Here is a 23258-nt window from a genome sequence, read left to right on the forward strand (position 1 = left end):
TACAGAAAGTATGTAAGTCATATGTCATAGCCTATTTGTATATTCGAGGATTCAACTCAACTCAAATAAGAATGTAATAAGTAAATAGTGGATCGACCGTCAGAGAGATCTCGCAAAGTAATATCTGTCAAAGGATTCAGAGACAAGGTTCATCTACAGACTTGAGGAATTAATTCACTGGAAGAAGTTCAAGAAATTGATCATGCCTCAGTGATATAAGTCAAGATTGTGGATTTAATCAAGTGACAGAGATCTCGTCAGAGTATCATTAATTACAAGGATTTAATCTGAAGAAAATCAAAGTGTCAGAGTCAAGACATGAAGAAACGTCACGGAAGTTAGTCACTCATGAACCAGACAGTACATCGAGTGTCAACGTTGAAGTGGTGGAATTGATTCATAATTTTCAGTGATTTTCAGAAGATTTGCAAAAGAATGGTTGCTGCTCAAGACTAGAATTAATTCTCTATTAATTAATTAATTCATCTAATTTAATTAAGAAAATAAATTATATCTGTGAAGAATAATTTATTTATTAATTGAATTAATTGATTAATTAATTCTGATTTAATTCTAGGAATTTTAGGAATTTTCAGAAGTTTAATTGGATTAAATTCAAGCTTTAAATCAGCAAGACAATTGAAAATGAACTAGCATGACAATCAGGATTGTCATACCGATTGTCATGCTAGGCCAAATTCAATTGTTACACCGAAAGTCACTCTAGGAGGATGATTGTCTTGCTAGTTCATTCTGATTGTCATTCTAGTTCATTCAGATTGTCTTGCTAGTTCATTCAATTGTCCTACCGAAAGTCATACAAGCTTAAAGGATTGTCATTCCAATTCAATTAAATCAGCTGTTGATAAATAGAAGCAGAAGTCATTTTAACAAAGTGAGAAAAAGACAAGAACAAAGAGCAGCCGCCTCTGAAAAATATAACATCCTTCATCTGCTTTATTCAAGATCATAATTTCTAGATTGTAATGTTAAATCTAATCCACTAGAAATCTTTATCTTGTTCTTGTATATCAATCTAGCGGATTAAAATCCCTAGAACTTAATCTCAAATTGCGTTTAGCATTTGAATCTTTTTATTACAAAAATAGAAAAAGTTCATGTCGAATTTATTCTAGATTTGTGATAATTAATTTGAGATTAATTCCTTGTAATCGATACAGTTGTTGTAACACCTTTCAAGTTTAATAATATTTTTATTTAACTTGAATTTTGTTTCACATTTTTTATTCCGCATTTTATTCGATTATTTGGTAACGTTTGTATTCAACCCCCCTTCTACAAACACATTGGGACCCAACAATTGGTATCAGAGCCTTCTGATTAACGAACAAATCAAGATCCTAGACTTTTGTGATTTTTCAACTCCTTGAATTTTTATTTATTCAAAAATTCATAATGACTTCACATAAAGTTGGAACCGTTAAAATTCCACAATTTGATAAAGAGAATTATATCATGTGGAAGAAGAAGATGCTATTATTTTTACAAGTTGCAAATCCCAAATATTCAAACTTGTTAAAGAAGGGTATAAAAACTCCGATGATTATTGAACCGGAGGTAATAATAGATGGTGTGGTGACTACTGAAGCTAGAACCTATCCAAAAGAGCCTGAAGATTTTACTCCTGCTGAGAAGGAAGAAGCCTCCTTGGATGCCAGCCTTCAATTAATATTAATTGATTCCCTTGATCCCTTGATGAACAGACATGTGATGAACTGTAAAAATTCCAAACACATGTGGGAAACTATTGAAGTGATTAATGAAGGCACAGAGGAAGTTAGGGAGAACAAGTTGGAAATCCTAACCTCTGAATATGAACATTTCAAATCAAATCCAGGAGAAGGAATTACTGAAGTGTTTGAGAGGTACAATGCGTTGATCAACAACCTGAACATCAATGGAAAGTATTATTCAATCAGGGAGGTCAACAAAAAGTTCCTTTTAACACTGCCAGCTCATCTTGAACATAGAATCACTGCCATTAGAGAAGCTAGAGATCTGAGTGAGATTTCTTTGGACAGGCTCTATGGAGTGTTAAAAACCTATGAGTTGGAGCAGATTCAACAGAAGGAAGTCTACGGGAAGGATAGAATGGTCAGCACATCTACTGCACTTGTAGCTGAAGGTCAACAACAACAACAATCTCAACAGTTAGAAAGAATGGTACAGTTTTCCAAGGGTGAGGAAAATGAGTTAGTAGCAGAATATGATCCTCCTACTACAAATCAATCAAGTGATGATTTTTATTCCTTGGAAGAGCTGGAGCAATTGGAAGACGAGTCAATGGCCCAAATTGTCAAGAGATTCTCCCATGTCAGATTCAAGAGGAATCCCAAGCTTAAGTACAAGTCCAACTACAACAAATTCCAGAAAGGTGGATCTTCATCCTCTAACACCAGCAGTGGTGGATACAAAACAGGGATGGTTGATCGGAGCACCATTAGATGCTATAACTGCAATGAGTTGGGACACTTTGCCACAGAATGTAGAAAGCCAAAGCAAGTAAGAAAGAACTCTGAAAGGGCTTATCTGGCAAAGGGAAGAAGCTGGGATGATACTGACAGTGAAGATGAAGATGAAGGAAATCTTGCTCTTATGGCTATTGATGGAAAAGCTTCATCGTCAAGAATAGAGGTAAAACTTTCTGATGCTGAAATGGTTTATCATCTAAGAGGTAACTTAGATTGTGCACGTTGTGATAATGAACTGTTAAGTTTACAGATCACAGACCTTGAGAAAGAGGTCAATGAATTAAGACTTGTGCACATTAATCAAGACAAATTAAAAGAACAGGTATCTTTTCTAGAGAATAGAGTTGACTGTTATAGAAAACTCGAAACTATTCTCAAAGACAAGATCACCGGTCTTGAGACTAAGGTTAGAGCCTACTTCAATTCTTGTACGAAGGCTAAAGAGTTCTACAGTAAGCATGCTGTTAATCAAACATCTGGAATAGGTTATGATTACAATGCTGCTATTGGAGAATTAGGCATAAACTCCCCTCCTCATGTATGTGCTAAAGGGAGGGAAGTACCACATGTGCTTAAGGGTGTTGATGAACCCCTCTATAAAGCATCAATTGCTGAACCATTTGATGCGACCTCTTCTGTTATTCATGAAGAAATACGTGCTGAGGATCATGCTTATGAGAAGATTGTTTCCAAGTCAAGTGAGTCGAAAGTTCCAGTCAAAGTTGTGAAAGCAACTGAGACTAACTCAGACACACATGAGTTGGATAACAATAATGCCATGTCTACCATGCATAAATTGCCTGCTGTTAATCACTCTCATAAAGCATGTGGTGTTGCTAATTGTATGTCTTGTGCTTTTAATATGATGTATGCTTATTTTAATGGTAAGCATGTGTCTAATGATAAGACTACTCCTCGTCAGCATGTGAATAACAAGAACATGATAGGTCTAAGACTGCTAGTCCTTCTAAGGCTAGAAAGGAGACATTTGTGCCTAAGCTTAAACAGAAATTTGTTAAGGCTATTTACAAGGTCAAATGTTCAGTCATTAAGGATGTTGAGATCGTTGAAATTAAAAATGTTGTTTTGCCTGACAAAGGACAGTTCTACAAGTATGCCGGGCCCAACCAAGTTTGGGTTCCGAAGAAGGTCTAATCCATTTGAAGTGCAGGGCAGTATACAGGTGTAACCGGTAGTGTGGATTCTTGACAGTGGATCATCAAGATATATGACCGGAGATAGAGCCCTGCTATCAAATGTGATTGAGAAAGCTGGCCCCCTGATTACCTTTGGAGATAACAGCAAAGGTTTATCTGAGGGATATGGCTGTTTGCAAGCTGGGAATGTTATCAGTGAAATTTTGTATATTGTGCTAGGTTATTATCAGGAAGCAGTATCTAACATATAGCACCAGTGACGAGACTTGAGAATATTACGACATATCAGACACCTGCTGCACATTACACTTGGAATTGTACTCTAGTAAGATGTGTACAAGTGTACTCCTGATTGGTGAGTTAAAAGAAGAAGTCAGTGCACCACAGTTCATGGACTTTGCAGCTGCAGATCTATTGGACTATGCAATCTCTTCTTCACAATCTCACTTCAGGTTGGTATGAACTAGTATACTGCTCAAGCAATCGTCAAGGACATGGTATGGCACTCTAACAGAAGTTATAATTTTATATGAACTAGTAGAGTCGTCATATTTATAACTATTTTATCACTAAGCACAATTATATTGTTTTATATGTGCAGTGGTATATTGATAATGCAACATAACAATTAGTATCTAAAGTACTTGACAAGTATCGGTCAATGATATCTTGTTAACATTATGTTGCAGATATTGGTAAGCTTTTGACATGAATGAGAATTACTTAGACTTTACCCTAAGTGATCAATGTTTTATCAAAAACTCATTCATATTAAAAAAAAAACAAAATCAAACTTCTTTCTACATTAGTGATTTCTTATTTCATGTAAAATCTTTTTAAATCACTATTGTAAATCATTTTCTCTCTATTACCATATGTTCTGTGTTACAGGTTCAGTCTCCAATGACTTTCTTTCATTGACAGTCATGAGGTTGAAAACCCACAACGTCTATCCCAGACTGTAAAGACAAACACAAAAACAGAACCAACCAACACTCTCTTACCACTAAATGTAGTATGAATGAGCGTGAGGGAGATAGTGCCTTAGTGCACCACATAAGGAAGGTTCTGTAGTCAACCCAGTAGCTCTGTCTCCTACATAGATGAGTAGTATTTAAACCGAGACAACTGCTAGCCCCCATACATCTTCTCAAAAAGATGTAATGGCTGAAAAGGCTCAAAAACAGTTACTAGATTCATTCTCTCAACAGGGTGAGTCTATTGAATTTTGCCTGTCGGCCAAGGTATCCGATGTAGTGTCACCACTTCAAACATAATCAATTCTTGATGCACAAGGAGAGGTTACACACACAAAGGATGAGTTGACGGAAACAAGAGTTTCGACCATTTTAAGGTCAGATTCGATTGTTCAAGGTTCGTTAGTGGACCAATTGCCTTTACAGGTGTTAGGAGAGGATACTGATCCAAAAGCCATATGTCAGTGGTCAGTGTCTACCTCCCCAGGCTTAAATCCCCTGGATGCATCTGCGGATAGTGGATCTGACATAGGTGCAGATCGGCAACTTGTTGACAATGATTCAGATATTACCTGATAAGTCACAAGGAAATGTCTTCACAGACATTAGAAGGGAACTTTGATCCTTATGCTAAATTTGTTGGATCATTGTTTACCTTCCCAGAATTCAAATCTGGAACCCTAAAAGGGAAACTAGCAACTTGTAAATTATGACTCAGATTCATCTGACGAGTTTAACAAGGATGGGGATTTGTGAACTCCCATTGCACCACCTGTGACCTCCTTTAAGGATGGCTAAGGTGATTTTCCTTGCAGGTACAGCTGGATTATGGAGCTATGAGAGAAGAGTGATACACTTGTGAGAATGAGTGTAAACACGAGTGGAGAGAAGAGTGAAACACATGTGAGGTACACTAAACAGAATCACACACTCACAGTGAGGTAGAAAGAGAAACTACTTGTTATTTCTTTTCCAACCAAGTGAAATATGAGAACTCCTTCAGACGACGGCATACATTCCTTCTTTAAGGGGGAGATAAAAGCTTAAGAAATAGTTTGGAGGATTCCTCAACTAAGGGGGAGAAATAGCAGGGAGGAAGAAAAAGATCCTACATGTACACTACACCACACCATTGTTGTTTGTAACTACGGATCCTATTGTACGGGAGAGGTGGTAAACACAAGGTGATTTTCTGATAAGGGAAGAAGCTGTTAGGGGAGTACCATTGATTTTTATCTGCGGATCCTATTGTACGGGAGAGGTGGTAAAACGAAGGTGATCTTCTTTAATCAGTTGATTCTCATAGGGGGAGAAGCAAGAGATATGGGCTTCTCAACAGGAAATGTGGTTGTACAAATGAAGATGGAACTACTTGAAGATATGTTCAGTCTAGAGGAACATCTACTTGGAATCTGGAAAATGTTAAATCTCATCCAGAAATTTTCTGCTATTTACTTTGCATGTATGTTTATATCTTTTTCTTATTTGTTAGTTGAGTTATCCTCTAGGTATTTGTGTGTTATTGTCTAACAAACAAATAGGGGGAGATTGTAAGTCATATGTCATAGCCTATTTGTATATTCGAGGATTCAACTCAACTCAAATAAGAATGTAATAAGTAAATAGTGGATCGACCGTCAGAGAGATCTCGCAAAGTAATATCTGTCAAAGGATTCAGAGACAAGGTTCATCTACAGACTTGAGGAATTAATTCACTGGAAGAAGTTCAAGAAATTGATCATGCCTCAGTGATATAAGTCAAGATTGTGGATTTAATCAAGTGACAGAGATCTCGTCAGAGTATCATTAATTACAAGGATTTAATCTGAAGAAAATCAAAGTGTCAGAGTCAAGACATGAAGAAACGTCACGGAAGTTAGTCACTCATGAACCAGACAGTACATCGAGTGTCAACGTTGAAGTGGTGGAATTGATTCATAATTTTCAGTGATTTTCAGAAGATTTGCAAAAGAATGGTTGCTGCTCAAGACTAGAATTAATTCTCTATTAATTAATTAATTCATCTAATTTAATTAAGAAAATAAATTATATCTGTGAAGAATAATTTATTTATTAATTGAATTAATTGATTAATTAATTCTGATTTAATTCTAGGAATTTTAGGAATTTTCAGAAGTTTAATTGGATTAAATTCAAGCTTTAAATCAGCAAGACAATTGAAAATGAACTAGCATGACAATCAGGATTGTCATACCGATTGTCATGCTAGGCCAAATTCAATTGTTACACCGAAAGTCACTCTAGGAGGATGATTGTCTTGCTAGTTCATTCTGATTGTCATTCTAGTTCATTCAGATTGTCTTGCTAGTTCATTCAATTGTCCTACCGAAAGTCATACAAGCTTAAAGGATTGTCATTCCAATTCAATTAAATCAGCTGTTGATAAATAGAAGCAGAAGTCATTTTAACAAAGTGAGAAAAAGACAAGAACAAAGAGCAGCCGCCTCTGAAAAATATAACATCCTTCATCTGCTTTATTCAAGATCATAATTTCTAGATTGTAATGTTAAATCTAATCCACTAGAAATCTTTATCTTGTTCTTGTATATCAATCTAGCGGATTAAAATCCCTAGAACTTAATCTCAAATTGCGTTTAGCATTTGAATCTTTTTATTACAAAAATAGAAAAAGTTCATGTCGAATTTATTCTAGATTTGTGATAATTAATTTGAGATTAATTCCTTGTAATCGATACAGTTGTTGTAACACCTTTCAAGTTTAATAATATTTTTATTTAACTTGAATTTTGTTTCACATTTTTTATTCCGCATTTTATTCGATTATTTGGTAACGTTTGTATTCAACCCCCCTTCTACAAACACATTGGGACCCAACAAAGTATAAACTGTGTTTTATTAAAAAATAAAACTTGATAATGATAGAGCGTGTTGTAAGGATCATTTAGGCGTTTAAATCGCTTGATTTCGATTTACGGTTCAAAGGTTAGGTCCGTTTTAGTGAAAATGATTTACGTGACAAAAATTACTACGAATTACGAAATTTGGAAGTATAAATGATCGAATTATAATTATTCAAAAATCATGAAAATTTTATAGAGAGTAAGAAATGGAGTATACTAACTGCCATAAAAATTTCAAGTGAAATATAAATTTTTCAATTTTATAAAAATATCGTAGCCAAGATCGCGCGAGTAGAAATCCTTAAGAATCGCAAGAGGAGTAGAGTAATAAAAGCAAACTAAAATAATGGACATAAAGGATCGTGAAAAGAAAACGAAGTTAATGACTACTCGTACCTTATTAAAATGACGAGAGTAAAATGAGTCGTGCAAATTGGTTATAAGCATTGTGTATTTATCAAGTGACAATAAATACGATTAGAATCTAACAAAACGATAATGTTCTTTATTATAGATTTTCAGACTAACTCGAGAGAGCCCTCCACCTCTAAACACCCAGGCAAGTTTACGAACCCTACTCCATATACTTTTGTGTTGTGAAGAGTTAATTTACTGAATTTTGTATAAATGTCATACTTGCCATGATAATAAAATATGAGTTTTTACGTATCGATAATGATTTAGATTACGATGAATATATCGTAGAATATTTTAACGCTATTAAATAGCGTGATGTATAAGTTATAAGACCGAGAGCCGATCATCTTTTTATAAAGTATAAACTCGGGAATCATCCCGGAGATGTTTTAGACAATTAAAGGTCCGTAATTATTTTATTCCAAGGGACTCGATGTTTTCTTGCGAAGTAGTAATTACCTCGAATATATTTAAAATAATTTCCAAACATCGTATTCCCTCAACTATATATAATTACTTGAACAATGAATATTATTTAAGATATTCAATTAAAGGGAAGAAGTATTATCTGATGATTATTTTATTTTTTTAAACCAATCATTTAATATTTATTAAAGATTAATTAAATTTCTTAACCATAAATTAGTTGAGGAGTATTATTTTAAATAATCTTTTAAAAATATAATTATTCGAGGTTTAATTATTTAATAATTATTTTTTAATTATTAAATATTTATTAATTGATTTAATATGATTTAAAAATCCAAAAATCTACTTTTAAAATATTTTATGAATTACAGAAAATCAGTTCAATACCTTCGGATCATTGAAAAACATTGTCTCGACGCATTTTAAATATTTTGATTATAGTGTCAAAAGAAACTCCCCCTTAAATACTTATTTGTGGACAACGGTCAACTCACATTATCTTAGTACTTCCTCCGAAAATCCTCGGAAGTATATATATATACATATATAATATGAGTTGTGCCTATCAACAAGCAAAACACATGAGAAACTTTGATATAGTTCGAGTTCCAAGTATATGATAGGATTCTCTAAAGGACAAGGAGGGGTAGACTCTAGTACTTTGTGTACTGGAGCGAGTACTGGTGTATCACATGTAAACATGTAAAGTATGTGGAAAGCCTGGATGTATGTGCCACACATAATACGCCCGAATACGGCAAGGGTGACAACTGGATGTATGGGAGCGTCCTTCTACATGTAAAGAACAATAAATATTTACCGTTTTACGACTGATCATCGTATCTCGGGGGCTTTGGTGAATGTCCTATTCTTCCAATTCGAATTGAGATGCAATACCATAACCCAAGCCTAGGTTTTGGGTTTATCATTAAGGTATTTGCAGACTAATAAGTCAATCGAAGAATTATTTTGAAAAGAGGTGTGTATCACTAAGAAAAATTACTTTAACCAAACATATATCCATATATGGATTCAGATATAAATTCTTGTACACTCTTTTCATACTGTCAACTATTATGTTGGGCATTATAGCTCACACTTGTTTTCTTAAAATGACACAACACAACAGTGAACCAAGATGCCGGTCAGAAAGCTCACATCCCAAAAGCGAGTAGGAAATGGCCAGCTTTTTCGTATGTTGTATGGTGCAGAGCCACAGGTAGACCATATGAGCTGGATTAGTTTTTAATTATTTTTAGTCCGGCTTATATACAAGTATGACTTATGTAAGGTAGTAATGAAGAAATATATATTTGGCCGCCGGTCTAACCTTAAGTAAAGGTTATACCTATGGTAAGACATAATTACTTTTGGCCTGTAAGAACTATCATCTGGTGGATTTAGAAACTATAGTAATGTTTTATTCGTTTTCAAGACAATAACCTGTAAGTGTGTGTGTGTGTGTGTTATTAAGTGTGGGATTGTAGATGTATGAGTATTTATAATATTGTGTAAAGATAAGTGTTTAAACATGATTCAAGATGGCGTGGCCTCCTAAATTCCTGACCCCGGATTGGGGGCGTCACAGTATTCACAAAATATTTGAGAAAATAAAAGATGGTTTTGAAAGAGGTGTATATCACTGAGAAAGTTATTCTCCTAAGTATATAATATTATACGAGAAAATACAATTACATTTAATAGTCATTACTTCAAACTGTTTTATATTATGACTGAGCATTATTGCTCACTCTTACTTTCTCTAAATATCACAACAAAATTGATAACCAGTATGTAGTTGAGGAAGTTAATCGCCTACAATCACGGGGAGAATTTATAGGCCTTCCGTAAAGTCCTTGTAGCTTTGTCTTAGGTGGGCTAGAGCATTCAGATAGGTATAAGATATTTGTAAAAATTATTGTAACTTCATGTAGAGGCTACAAATAATATTTTGAGATCATGTAAAGTACACTTGAGTTGTAATAACAAATGGTATTTGTTGTACATCATTTCTAAGGATATAACTTGTGTGTGTGAGAGAGAGGGAGAGAGAGATTAGGGATGTGTGATATGGAATTATTGGATTATTGAGTTAATACAAGTTATACATGATTGAAGTATAGTGTGGCGACCCAGATTCCTGACCCCAGATTTGGGGGCCTTACATACTTCTTAAATAGTTATCAATCTCAGATAAGGAGAACTTAGATAGGGCATCCGCCATAGTATTTTCCTCTATCGGTACGTGCTCCGCATACCATTGATCGACTGAGTCAGTATTCCTTTCACGACTCTCAGGTACTTGGCTGTTATATCATCTTTGGCATTGAACTCTCCATAGACTGGGGTAATCACAAGCCTTGACTCTCCACAAACTTTAAAATTCTTGGCCATCACGCCTCTAGCAAAGCCTAAGCTGGCTATCAAATCTTCATACTCTGCTTCGTTATTCGTTGTTGGGAAGTCCAACTTCAAATTATACTCGAATCTGAACCCATCGTGACTTTGCGAGACTAAGCCTGCAATACTAGATTTTTTTGAATGCTCCTCTAAAATAAAGAACCTAATAGTCTTTTAGATTCGAGTCTTTGTCTTTCTCTTTTTCATCTCCTTCTAATGTTACTTTCTCGAGCCCCGACTTCTTGGTCATTAATGGTGCATTTGACCATGAAGTTTGCTAATTTCTGAGCCTTGATGACTGTTCGAAGCTTGTAATTGATGTCAAATTCACTTAACTCTATTTCCTACTTAATGAGCCTTTTACTGGATTTTGGGCTGTGAAGGATGTTCCTCAAAGGTTGGTCCTTCAAGACATCGATTTTGTGGGCCTGAAAGTATGGTCGCAACTTTCTCGAGGCTATTATCATGGAAAGTGCAAACTTCTCAGCGGTGGAGTAGTTCAAATCCGCTCCATAGAGCACATTGCTCACATAGTAGACAGATTTTTGAACCTTCTATTCTTCCTTTACTAGGATGACGCTCACTGCTTGCTTAAAAACCGTGAGGTATAAGTAAAGGATGTCCTCTGAACTTGGTTTAGCCAACAACGGGGCTTTATTCATGTATTTCTTTAGCAGTTCAAAGGCATCTTGGATCTCAGCTGTCCATTCAAAATTCTCCACCTTATTCAGGGTTTTAAAAAAGGGTAGGTATTTGTCTCTTGACTTGGAGATGAACCTCCCCAAAGCTGCAATTCTCCTAGTTAGATTTTGAACATCCTTTATGGAGTGTGGTGGCTCGATGTCTAATATTATTTTGATCTTGTCAGGTTTGGCCTCAATTCCTCTTTTCGAGACCATGTGACCCAAAATATTTCCAGAACCAAAGCCGAAGGCACACTTGGCGGGATTTAACATCATCTTGTGGTGCCTCAATACTTCGAATGCCTCTCTAAGGTGATCAATATGTTCGGCCTTCTGCAGTATTTTGACTAACATGTCATCAACACAGACCTCCATGGTCTTTCCGATCAGATGAGTGAATATCTTATTCACCAATCTTATGGGTGTCGTCTTTGTACAATTTAATTTGATTATAATTGCTGAAACCATCCATGAAGCTTATCATTCTATGCCCAGCAGAGGCATCGAACAATGTGTCAATCCTTAGCAGGGGTAGCAATTTTTTGGATATGCCTTGTTCAGATAAGTGAAATTGATGCACATCCTCCATTTCCATTAGTTTTTTTGACCACCACGGAGTTAGACAAGCATTCGGGGAATTAAACTTACTCAATAAATCCAGCTTCTAAGAGCTTCTCAACCTCTTGTTTGATAGTCGTTCAAGTTGGATCAATATTCAACTTATGAGTTATAAGGTTGGGGTCAGTCCCGGATATGTCACCCTTTGTCCAAAAAAACATGTCATTGTTCTTTTGCAGGAACTTTATCAATCGGCCCATCAAAATTTTTTCCAAGGATGCTCTAATATAGGTGACCTTATCTGGGTTTAATGAGTCTAGGGAAATTGGGACTAAGTCCTCAGATGGCTTCCCTCGACGTTCTTCATTCTTGCGGACATCAATGTCTTCTATTGGGAGGACCTGCCCTGGCTCTATCATGCCTAAGTGCGACCATATAGCAATTTCAAGCAATTTTATGATCTCCTCTTTCTTCTTCGATACCGTTTTTAGTTGGGAACTTTAGCACCATGTGGTAGGGTAAGGGAACAGCCTTAAATTCATGAATTCATGTTCTTCCAAGGATTGCATTGTAGGTAAATGCTGCCTTGATAACTGGAAATTTAATATTCGTGTGACCTTTCTTGGCTATTCTTTAATAGTTATGGGAAATTGAATCGCTCCTTCGAATTGGCACTCCACTTCGTTGAAACCGTAGATGGGTTCATCTAAAAGGGTCAGTTACGAGTCACTGTACCCCATCCTGAGAAACGTGTCATGAAACAGAATGTTTACGGAAGCTCCATTATCAACTAGGACTTTCTTAACAGGATAATTTCCAATTATCGATGTGATAACTAAATGATCGTCCTGAGGAAACTTCAGACACCTCGAGGTCGGGGTCACCGAATTTAAGTGTCATCTCGGTTTTAGCACGCTTAGGCGCATCTCTAACTATGCTCATTACCTCTCTGGTATAGGCCTTTCGAGATTTCTTTGCTGTCTAAGCGGCTGTTGGTCCTGAGATCATGTTGATTACTAGAATTAAGGGTCGTGGCTTACGATCTCGGTTGTTAGCTTCTTGATCATTATCTCTTTTCTGGCCTCCGCAATCTTCACCCTTGGTGAATCTTCCAAACTTTCCTCTTCAGATCAGATACTCAATCTCATTCTTGAGTTGTCTATAGTCGTTAGTGTCATGACCAACATCTTCTCGGAGTCTCTCCTTGGGCCCTTGGCGGCTTCGACCATCTGAACTCCTTATTCTTCTCGATTTCTAACAAGATTTGGATCCTTAGAGTGTTCAACCTTGCGTACTCGGTAAATCTCATCCCTTGAGTCTTCTTGGAAGGAGAGTCTGAATTTTTTCTAGTTCAAGGATACATGTCCTCGGTATCGTACTCCTGCTCTATTTTTTGTTTCTTGTTGCCTGTGGCTTCATTATTTGTAAATTTCTTTTTCATATTTTCCTTGACCTTGATATATTTTTCAGTCCTCTCTTGGAGTTATAACATTCTCAGGTGGGTGCTTGACCAATGATATCTTGAAGTATTCATCCTTCGTTTCTTGATGCAAGGCTATCAAGGCTACTTTATCATCAAGATTCGGGACCTTCAAGGTCTCCGTCGACAACCGATTCAGGTATTCTCTCAGGGTCTCCTTTACTCATTATTCAAGGATTATGAGCTAAACATTTTCCATACACTCTTATGTTGATAAATTGCTTGATGAAGGTTTAACTTAGATCTTTAAAGGACCCAATCAAGTTGGGGAGCAGACTACTGTAGCGTCTTTGAGCCATGCCAGCTAGGGTTTGAGGGACGCCCGATACTTAATAGCGTCGTTCATGGGCTGCTACAACAGGGCATTGGAGAATGTTCTCACATGATTCGCGGGATTACCAGTACCATCATATGCCTTGATGGTGGGCATCTTGAACTTCCTTGAGATATGGACGTTCATAATCTCTTTAGTGAATGTGGGCTTAGGATCATCGGGATCTCCTAGGGGCATTAAATCAATTGGATCGACCCTTGGGGTAACAACCCTTTACCTTGATGTCAGACCTTCCAGGTCTATAACATGAGGAAAATCCCTTGATCTCACTGTTGGTGTGGGCCTTGGTGGCTGATGCATCTCCATGTCATGCTTCAACATTTGAATCTCGGCTTCGTGAGCCCTGATCATCTTTTGGATGTCTTGGGGAATCGTCCATTGGGGCCTTCGAAACTGATGGTGGCCTATTTGTTCAAACTGCTTTCTTGCACGACTCCTCCTTGGAGCGGTCTCCTCTTCCGATAAATCTGAATCTCTCCGAGTAAGGTCCATAGAAATATCACCCTTTAGGGATAGGGGCCAAGTCACGGATATATTGGGGTGTCTGCTCCTTCTCCTTGGCGTGAGAGGTCAGTCCCTTCAACCTTAGGGTACAATGGCATCCTGTAACGGGGGCCTGGGATCACAATCGTTGACATCTCATACCCAACAGGTCGAGCGCTCTATGTCAAATATAGCGGTTGAAGTTCGTCCTTAAAATCAGATCTTGAATTTGAGAATTTGTCCTTAAAGGTAGAGTTGCGGGCTCAGTTGTTGCCACGGGAGCTCCTCCTTCAAAAGTGGCGTAGGTTGAGTGTGTTGGCATCTCAATGGTGGATGAGAATATCTCCGATGGAATTGAATCATCAGTTCCATTGTTGTTTCTACTCCGTGTGCTCATCATGGTTGAAGTTGTCTTCCAATAGACGACGCCAAATGTTGTGTAATAAAAATTAGGATTTCATTTGTATTTAATGTTAGGTTTGTTCAGTTTCGATCTTTAATGATTGCGCTTGTGTTTGAGACTAAATAATTCTTACAAGATGCCTATGTATCTCTGTGTTGTAGAGAATCAAGTCAAAAATGTAGTTCTAGGTTGAACGGTAAAACCTTTTATATAAATGTCGAGTCTAGGGTTAGACTTAGATTGGGAAACTTGGTGGACAAGTCTCCAACTTTGATGGTAAAAAGGACTCCCAAAGACGATGGATCCCAGATAATTCCTTGCAAGAGTCCGTTTTCATGTTAAACATTGCTTTGGTGTCATTGTGGACCTCGTTTTCAGGTCATCTCAGCGGGCTTATCGTGTAACTGATTTTGGACCGTGTACGTCACGACCCACTTTAGCTCGTGGCCGTCACAACTTACTCGTATCACCAAGACTAATATTTACCAGCAACCAACTGCAGAATTACGAGACTCCAATAAAGGTCGAATATTTTCTTAAATTTGTAATTGCAACGTTATACTGCCGAATTTATTGTATCCAATCATTGTTGATTAGATCGTAGCAAACTCAAAGTTTTATATTAATAAAATAATATATTACTCGAACTTGTTTGTATTTATTTCAATTCCGTATTTTGATCAAGAACTTGTTAAAAATCGAATAATTTGTGAGTATTTTATCCAAATCACTCTTTTACGATAATTTGAGTGTATATAAAATAAAACTTGTTATGTAAGATAAACAAAAGTTTGTGCAATTATACAAAGGCGATGCCCAGAAATACTAATTTTTTAGATAATTTGACCAAATACCACTTTTAAATTTTTTAACCACAAAACACTAGTTTAATATGCAAAATTTAACATAATTTGAGTTGAAAATCTGACACAATTAAAATGTATATAATCAATTTAAGATGATAAATAAATTACAAATTATCCAGAAATTTAATATAGATAGTACAAAATATAAATATATCATCAATTTAGATCAATATTCTAAAATTAAGTATATAAATAAACTTTTTTAACTAAATTCTGAGAAAATGAATAATTAAAAATGAGTTGTAATTATAAATTTATTTTTGTCACATTCTTATCCAAAATATTTTTAGATAAATGAAAAAGCGAAATATTTCTTGAGCTTAATACACACACTCCTCTTTGTAAGTTGTATGTATAATTAACAGTACAAAAACCCTGGCTGTACCTGTTCTATAAACCCTCTTCTACATCATCTCATTACTCATATATCATTTACTTTCATATTCATCTTCAAGGTACAATCTTTACTCTATTTACTTTTACCCCTTTTTGTACTTTTCAATTTTCTACTTTAATTACTTGTGAAGTTTGGTTTTTTATTCTGATTAAATTATGTTTATGTGTCATTTTATGGGGCTTATGTTGATTTTGTTATCTGGGGTTGTATTATATTTGCTGATTTTATGTAAAAATGATGGCTTTTTTAAAATCTAAAAATAAAAATCAAGAAAGATTGTAGTTTTATTGTTTGATGGGTTTGGCCCTTTTTGGTTGTTTTGGAAATTGGCTTCATTGGATTGATAGGGTGATAGTTTCGGGTTTTCGGTTGTGTATGTTGTCAAATTGGTAGCATTATGAAACTTGCATTTTAATTTTGTTCTGTTTGCACTTTTTAAGCTCTTAAATTTGCTAAAAATTGATATAAGCTTAAAGGAATACAATTTTAACTAATAATTTAGTCTGGGTCTTATTCGTGTTTTTACGCAGTTTGTTTTGTAAAATTGAGCTGGGTTTTGGTTGTGTTGGGACCTTCTCACCCCTAAGAATTGTGTAATAGGCGGGACTAACGAAATACTTTGTTCTTGGATTTGAAAATGGCATGTTAAACGTTTGATATTTTTAGTAATTTTGATCAAGATTTATGATCACAATAGCTATACTTTTACAACTGTTCCACATTAGATCGTCCTAATATTGGAATTGACCATAGTGTGCAGCACATATTCATCTTAAGAAGGTGAAGTATTTTTTGATGAAACTATCATTATTATAGTATATCTGTATGCTGAGGCGAAGCCACACAGTAACCAAGGTTACCAATGGTGTTTTCTGAATAAAATAAGTTACTGTTTAAAGTTTTCAGTTCTGATTGTTGATCTGGTCTAAGGTGTAGTATTGTTGATTGTTGATTGTCTAGGGTTCAAGTCCCCGGTAAAAATTTTATGTACTTGTACGTGCCACCTATTTGTGAATTTGAAATTGCCATGTTTGCACAGGGCATTACTTTCTTTATTGTGGGGGGGGGGGAGAGGTGGGGGTTTTCAAATCTTGCTATCGACTTTTGTCGTACCTGGGAGTATTTCCTCCTCCACAGTCTGTTTGCACTTTATAAGCTCTTATTTATTCTTTAAAACACCTGGACTCAGGTCTCCCTGGTACCTGCCACATGGAAATGCTAGAAATTCATGCGTACCCTTCTTAAACTTTGTATAACAATTCAAATTTTTTATGTAGATGGCCAGATGGGATGAAATCATGTCCCTTCCCGTGCAGAACCCTCCAATCTTGGATTTTTCCTCTTCTGATCTTGTGTGGTCGAAGGTGGAGGGTTGGCGTGACAACATAGATAGAGTAGCTCGGATTCCCTTTGCAAGACTGAATAATTTTTTGAGTGGCGAATCATCTAGAAAAGAGTGCCCAACAAAATTTCATCGCGAGGCAAGGAGGGTGCGCCCTCCTGAGACGACCTACAAGCCTAAAGTTGATGGAGTTCAGGAGTACATTCTGTAAGTCTTGGATCTTCGGTTAATCATTTTTTTGAGATCTTACATCTATACTTCAACTGTATTTCTGAGGTGAAATGATTTTTACGACACTGTAGGTATTGGTGTTCTTTTGGGCCTGATGACCATCGAAAAGGTGGCATTGTTAGACCTAGTAGGAAATCATACGTCACCAAAAAGAAATCTGCTGGGCGTCCAAATACTAAGAGAGGCTGTACATGCCATTTTATCGTGAAGCGTTTAATTGCTGAACCATCAGTAGCACTAATTATATATAACCAAGACAAACACATTGATAAGAAAGGTTCACCATGTCATGGCCCACAGGACAAAAAATCTGCTGGAACTCGTGCAATGTATGCTCCTTGCATCTCAGAAGACCTTCGGCTCCGTGTCTTGTCCCTTCTACATGTTGGGGTCTCAGTAGAAACCATAATGCAACGACACAATGAATATGTTGAGAAGCAAGGAGGTCCAAGTAACCGTGATGACCTTCTAAATCACAGGTTTGTTCGCAGACAAGAAAGGAGTATAAGGCGTTCCACATATGAACTTGATGTGGATGACGCAGTGAGCATCAACTTGTGGGTTGAAAGCCATCAGAATCAAGTTTTCTTTTACGAGGATTTCTCTGATTCTAGTCCATTCATGTTAGGTATTCAAACAGAGTGGCAATTGCAACAAATGATTCAATTTGGCAATTTCCGTCTCCTTGCTTCTGATTCAAGGTTTGGAACAAATAAGTTAAAGGTATGTTCTGCTCCTTATTTTTTATAACTGTTTCTGTTGTCAATGATGACGCAAGGACAAGGAGTACTTCCTTTTATTAATAATGTGGAATTCTGCAACTTAAAACAGTACCCAGTTCATAGTATTGTTGTCTTCAACTCCGACAACAAGGCAATACCAGTTGCATGGATAATAGCACCAAAATTTGCATGCTCAGATGCACATAGATGGATGAGGGCTCTTTACAATAGAGTTTGCACAAAAGACCCTACATGGAGACTTGCTGGTTTTATTGTGGATGATCCATTGATCGACATTTCTGCAATCAGGTAGGCTCTTGATCCCCTCATCCCTGAAAGTGCTTAAAATAAGATTCAGTCATTCAATATTCTTGATTTCTGTCTTTTCTCCATAATTTATCACGAACTTGCAATCTTAAAAAGCTGCATTTAATTGCTGTTAACTTTATATCCCTGAATCCTTATTACAGTATTTGTCATTATTCATTTATCCAGTGTATTATGCATAAATGAAACAAAAATTGACTGGTCCTTTCTTCTAAATTTCACTTGGAATCTATCTGATTACATCTCAAATATATTTCTATAATGAGAACAACTTTAATACTTAGATTAAACAATTTAAATGAGAGTTTGAATAACAAAACTAGATAAGAATAAGAGACTTCTTCTATCTAGAGTTGAGAAGGGCCTGCATTGAGAACTAGATTGTTTTGTTTGAAGGAAATCATCGGTAACTGAAAATGACTGTAAAGGAAGTCTCTTAAAAATGCAAGTATAAAGTAATATAGTATAGCTATGTTGTTTAAGCTTTTGATGTCATAAGTTATAAATTCATAGAACTATACCTATGATTCATATGGTGGTCACACCACATAGTACCTAATACAGTGGTAAGTACATCAAACTACTTTTGGATTTTAATTTATTGTATATCCTGCAAACTATCGTCATATCGGAATATTTAATGTATACACTCATATGATGACCATGTGGGAAGAATCTGACAAATTCTTAAAAACCTAAACAAGGAGGCAATTACAGGGAGCAAGCTACTACATTTTTATGACCTCTATATTCCTTTACTTTTCTGTTCTGGGTGATAATAAGTTAGGATAGCTGAGTATAGTAAAGTGTAGTAGTATGTGTTGTCTGCAGTATAGTATATATGATAGTATAGGTGCTGTGTTGTGCAAGCAGTATGGGTACTATATGTCATTAAGGGTAATTTTGTCTTTGCTGTTATGTGTTGTACTGGTCTATATAAGCCAGAGAACTGTTCTATTTGCATCATGTTGAATATATGAAAATGGCTTTGGCCACAATCTCTTTCTCCCTCTATAACTGATTCTTCTCTCTCTCTCTCTCTCTCTCTCTCTCTCTCTCTCTCTCTCTCTCTCGGGTTTCTTCTTCCCTATTCTGATCTCTCTCTTCTGATCTGTTTCTATCTCTCTAATCTCACTCTATCTACCTCTATTTCTCTTCTCTATCTGTTATTTGTTGTTTATATAAATAGAAAATACAAAAAATAGTCACAAATCAGGTATGGAACTAATCAGTTCCTGACATAATATAGCTGCATCGTAACTAACTACAATTTAATTGCAGGGAAGTGTTCCAGTGCTCTGTATTGATATCCTTATGGAGGGTACGTCATGCGTGGCATAAAAACTTAATAAAGAAATGTCCTGAAATTGAGATGCGAGCTGAAATTTCAAGACAGCTGAGTCAGTCGATGCAACAAATCTGCAGAGGATCTGGAACTGTTGGTTTATTTGAACATATCATGGAAGATTTTGTTGATGCGTCAGAATTTGTGGATTACTTCAAGGCAGTTTGGTATCCTAGAATAGGTTAGCTGCACTAACTTCTCGACAAGGATTATTCTGGTATTGTTCTATAATTATTATTATTGTTATTTTTATTCATTTTGGTCAGTTTTGTGCACTATATGGTATCACTCAGCAACCAGTGTGATTATTAAACAATTTTGCCACTTCTTTAGTGGTTTCTTGCACTATTTTTATTGTTCACACAACAGACTCGCTATCAATGTTTTTGTTTGTCTGGTTTTTAAAATTATGTATCCAATCAGTTGAAGAGATTGGGGTCGTTGCAGTGGGCTTGGGGATATGGTGTATGCTATATTGATCCGGAAATAACTTAGTTTTATGCTACAACGTTCTTATCCTGCATGCAAACCGATTACGTTTTTCAAGCATATATTGTATAAAGATGTGCATTGTATGGGAATATTATTCTGTTGAAGCTATGTTTCCCCTCAATGTGTTAATGCTTTCATCTTTGAACTTTGACCCAGGGCTGTGGAAAACTGTGCTTAAAACTCTTCCACTTGCAAGCTATGAAAGCTGTGCAGCAATGGAGTTCTACCACAACCAATTGAAGCTAAGGTTGTATAATGAAAAAGAGCCTGATGGATATTCACGTGCGGACTGGTTGATCGATAAGTTAAATACTAAAGTGCATTCTTACTTCTGGCTTGACGAGTATTCAGAGAAGGATGACTTTGCACGTTACAGGAAGGATGAATGGCTCAGCGGTCTTACAGCTTGGCGCAAATCATTGAAAATTCCTGACTCTTCTGTTGTTTTAGATAGTAATTATGCAAAGGTTTTTGATCAAGGAGATCAAGATAAATTCTATACTGTTTGGAACCCAGGCTCTGAGTTTGGAATCTGTGATTGTCATTTGGCAAATTTGGGCAACCTGTGTGAGCATGTACTGAAAGTTATCAGAGTACTGTCTGATAGAGGGCATACCATGTCATCAGCTAGCATGTCCAAGTATAGTCAGGCTTTGCTTAACATGCTATGCTGCCCTCATGATTCTTTGATCCGTGATCATGCTGTTTCTTTAGCAGTCTGGGTGCAGAAACAGTTGGCTGCACAAATAGGTCCAGAAAATAACCAGATTATGCTGGATTTGCAGGCCGCTGTGCCTTTGGCTTCTAGTGATGTGGCACATAACTTAATTGAGAACAATCACACAAATGAGAACGAAATATCTATTATGGAAACTGATTTTGTTGGATATGATGTGTCAAACAGTAATATCAATGATTCGGGTGGAGACTTGATTGGTCAAGTAGGTGAAAGAAGTGTCGCCATTGATCCATTTTCTGCCAATGTGGACAGATATAAAATAATTGAAAATAAGCTCGCAAATGAGAACATATCATCCAACAATGAAATTGATTGTTCATTGGCATTTTCGGATTGCATTGCTGATGAGTTGAGTGAAGACCTGATGAGAATGGCAGATGAGATTGACATCTGTGAGCTCTAATCAAATGTTATGATGCTAGTGAGACCCAAGCCCTTTGCTGAGCTGAAAATCAAGGAAACTGGTACCTCTTGAAAAACTAAGTTCACTTGTTTTTTTTATTGCATGCAAGGATTAGGGTCACACACTTATCATGATAAGTTAAGATGTGAGAACTGATATAAGCTGACAAGACAGGGTTTTTACAAATGTTACAAGTTTTGACTCAATGCTTGGAAACGTTGATATAGAAGTTTGATTATTGTAAATATCTTATTCATGTTCTAAATATGAGCCATTTAATATAAATGTACATGAAGCATATTCCAGTTCCTTATAAATTAATGTTATTTGTGTAATAGATTTCGTATGAACTACATGTTGACTGACCAAGGTTGGGGACCTGGTATCACACCCTTTTACAGTCCCGTGGGAAGCAAGATTGGCGTAGAGGTGTGAGACTCCCCACTCTAGTGGGAGGCAAGTTCTTGGTTTTCAGGAGTTCGAATGGTCATATTATGTGCGCGTGAGTGTGTGTGTGTGTATATATCATGATGTGCCTACTGAGTTTTGGTACAATAATGTACTAATCAGAAAAATATCCAGGGCAAAGCACCCTTTTCACCTATTTGGGAGGCAATTCAGGGATTTGAACAAGGGTCAGGTGTGTGTGTGTGTGTGATTTTATATAAATATATAAATGCCGTACCTACTGGAAACTTGATTCCAAGTTCATATGAATAATGTTATTTTGAGCATTACATTATTTGGGAAGATAACATGCAAGCCAGAAAGAAAAATAACCCTATGAGATCAATCATGCATGCATGAATCTGACCATTCTGTCTTTGTATCTTTTTATCTCTGCAATATCTCTAAAAACCATATGCAATCTTGTGACATTTTTCATTTATCCAACAAACCCCTCTCCTCAAATATGTCTTAACTTTCCCTTCCATATCATAATATTTATATTTGATGATCCGCTTTCTTCTCTTCATGCCGCAAGATTCTAGCCATGGTTTCTTAGGTTTTTTAGATTTTGCAGGTCTAGCCCTGGGGTTATACATGACGTTATAGATTGCTGGTGTAGGCATCGAAAGATCTGGAAAAGGGTTAGATCGGACGACGAAAACATTGCTCCCATTGTAAGGCTTTCCATCATTGACATAAACGGTTTTTTCAGCAGTTTTAATATATGTTTGTTGAACCATGGAGTTGTTATCTGCCCCGACGCTCATTGCTTCCGAGGGATGGAAGGAAAATAGGGAGGAGAAGGGTTTGAAGGAGACAGGGAGGAGAAGAAGCTCGATGTTTCCTTTTTCTTCTTCATATTACGGCTATTTGTATAATGAATACGACGGGAAAACATGCTAAAGGGAGGTTGAGAATGTATATCAATTTGGCAATGCTAGTTATTTCAAAAACAAAATTTAAATAATATGGAATTAATACAATATAAAATAAGCTACAATGACTTGACTGTTAGATATTTTGAATTATGCGGTCAAAATAATGACATAAAATATCTTGTAAAATAGCTCAATTGGCTATTTTATCGAAAATCCTCGATATAGCAAGTATTTGTTATTTTTTTAAACACGAATCCCTCGGTGAAAATAACCAAATTTTGATATGATAAATTTTGGTACATTTATTTTTATAAGATGTGCATTTGCAACAGAGCAACCTGTACCCATAGTAACAATCCTGCTTTATTACT

General features: G+C 36.2%; 1 protein-coding gene across 3 annotated transcripts; it reads left to right on the forward strand.

The window, feature by feature from the left end:
• The first annotated feature begins 15883 nt into the window (after window positions 1-15883).
• On the forward strand, window positions 15884-23032 carry LOC141664713 (uncharacterized). Of its 3 annotated transcripts, XR_012552052.1 has the most exons (8): window positions 15884-16016; window positions 17236-17507; window positions 17603-18254; window positions 18363-18562; window positions 19862-20106; window positions 20574-21620; window positions 21898-22199; window positions 22584-23032. XR_012552052.1 is itself a non-coding variant. In XM_074470668.1 (6 exons), the coding sequence occupies exons 2-6, from the start codon at window positions 17236-17238 to the stop codon at window positions 21557-21559; spliced, it is 2355 nt and encodes a 784-aa protein (XP_074326769.1). In that variant the 5' UTR covers window positions 15884-16016; the 3' UTR covers window positions 21560-21896. The 3 variants fall into 3 exon arrangements, 1 of the variants encoding a protein (XP_074326769.1); XR_012552051.1 differs by lacking the exon at window positions 21898-22199 and having other exon boundaries at window positions 22584-23024; XM_074470668.1 differs by lacking the exons at window positions 21898-22199; window positions 22584-23032 and having other exon boundaries at window positions 20574-21896.
• The last annotated feature ends 226 nt before the right edge of the window (window positions 23033-23258 follow it).

The sequence above is a fragment of the Apium graveolens genome, chromosome 1 (assembly GCF_009905375.1).
Source record: "Apium graveolens cultivar Ventura chromosome 1, ASM990537v1, whole genome shotgun sequence".
Lineage (NCBI taxonomy): Eukaryota > Viridiplantae > Streptophyta > Magnoliopsida > Apiales > Apiaceae > Apium > Apium graveolens.

Coding starts and splice junctions, on each gene's coding strand:
- LOC141664713 (XM_074470668.1), top strand. CDS start 17,236: ATGGCCAGATGGGATGAAATCATGTCCCTTCCCGTGCAGAACCCTCCA. Junction 17,508..17,602: donor GGAGTTCAGGAGTACATTCT/GTAAGTCTTGGA, acceptor ACGACACTGTAG/GTATTGGTGTTCTTTTGGGC. Junction 18,563..19,861: donor ATCGACATTTCTGCAATCAG/GTAGGCTCTTGA, acceptor ATTTAATTGCAG/GGAAGTGTTCCAGTGCTCTG.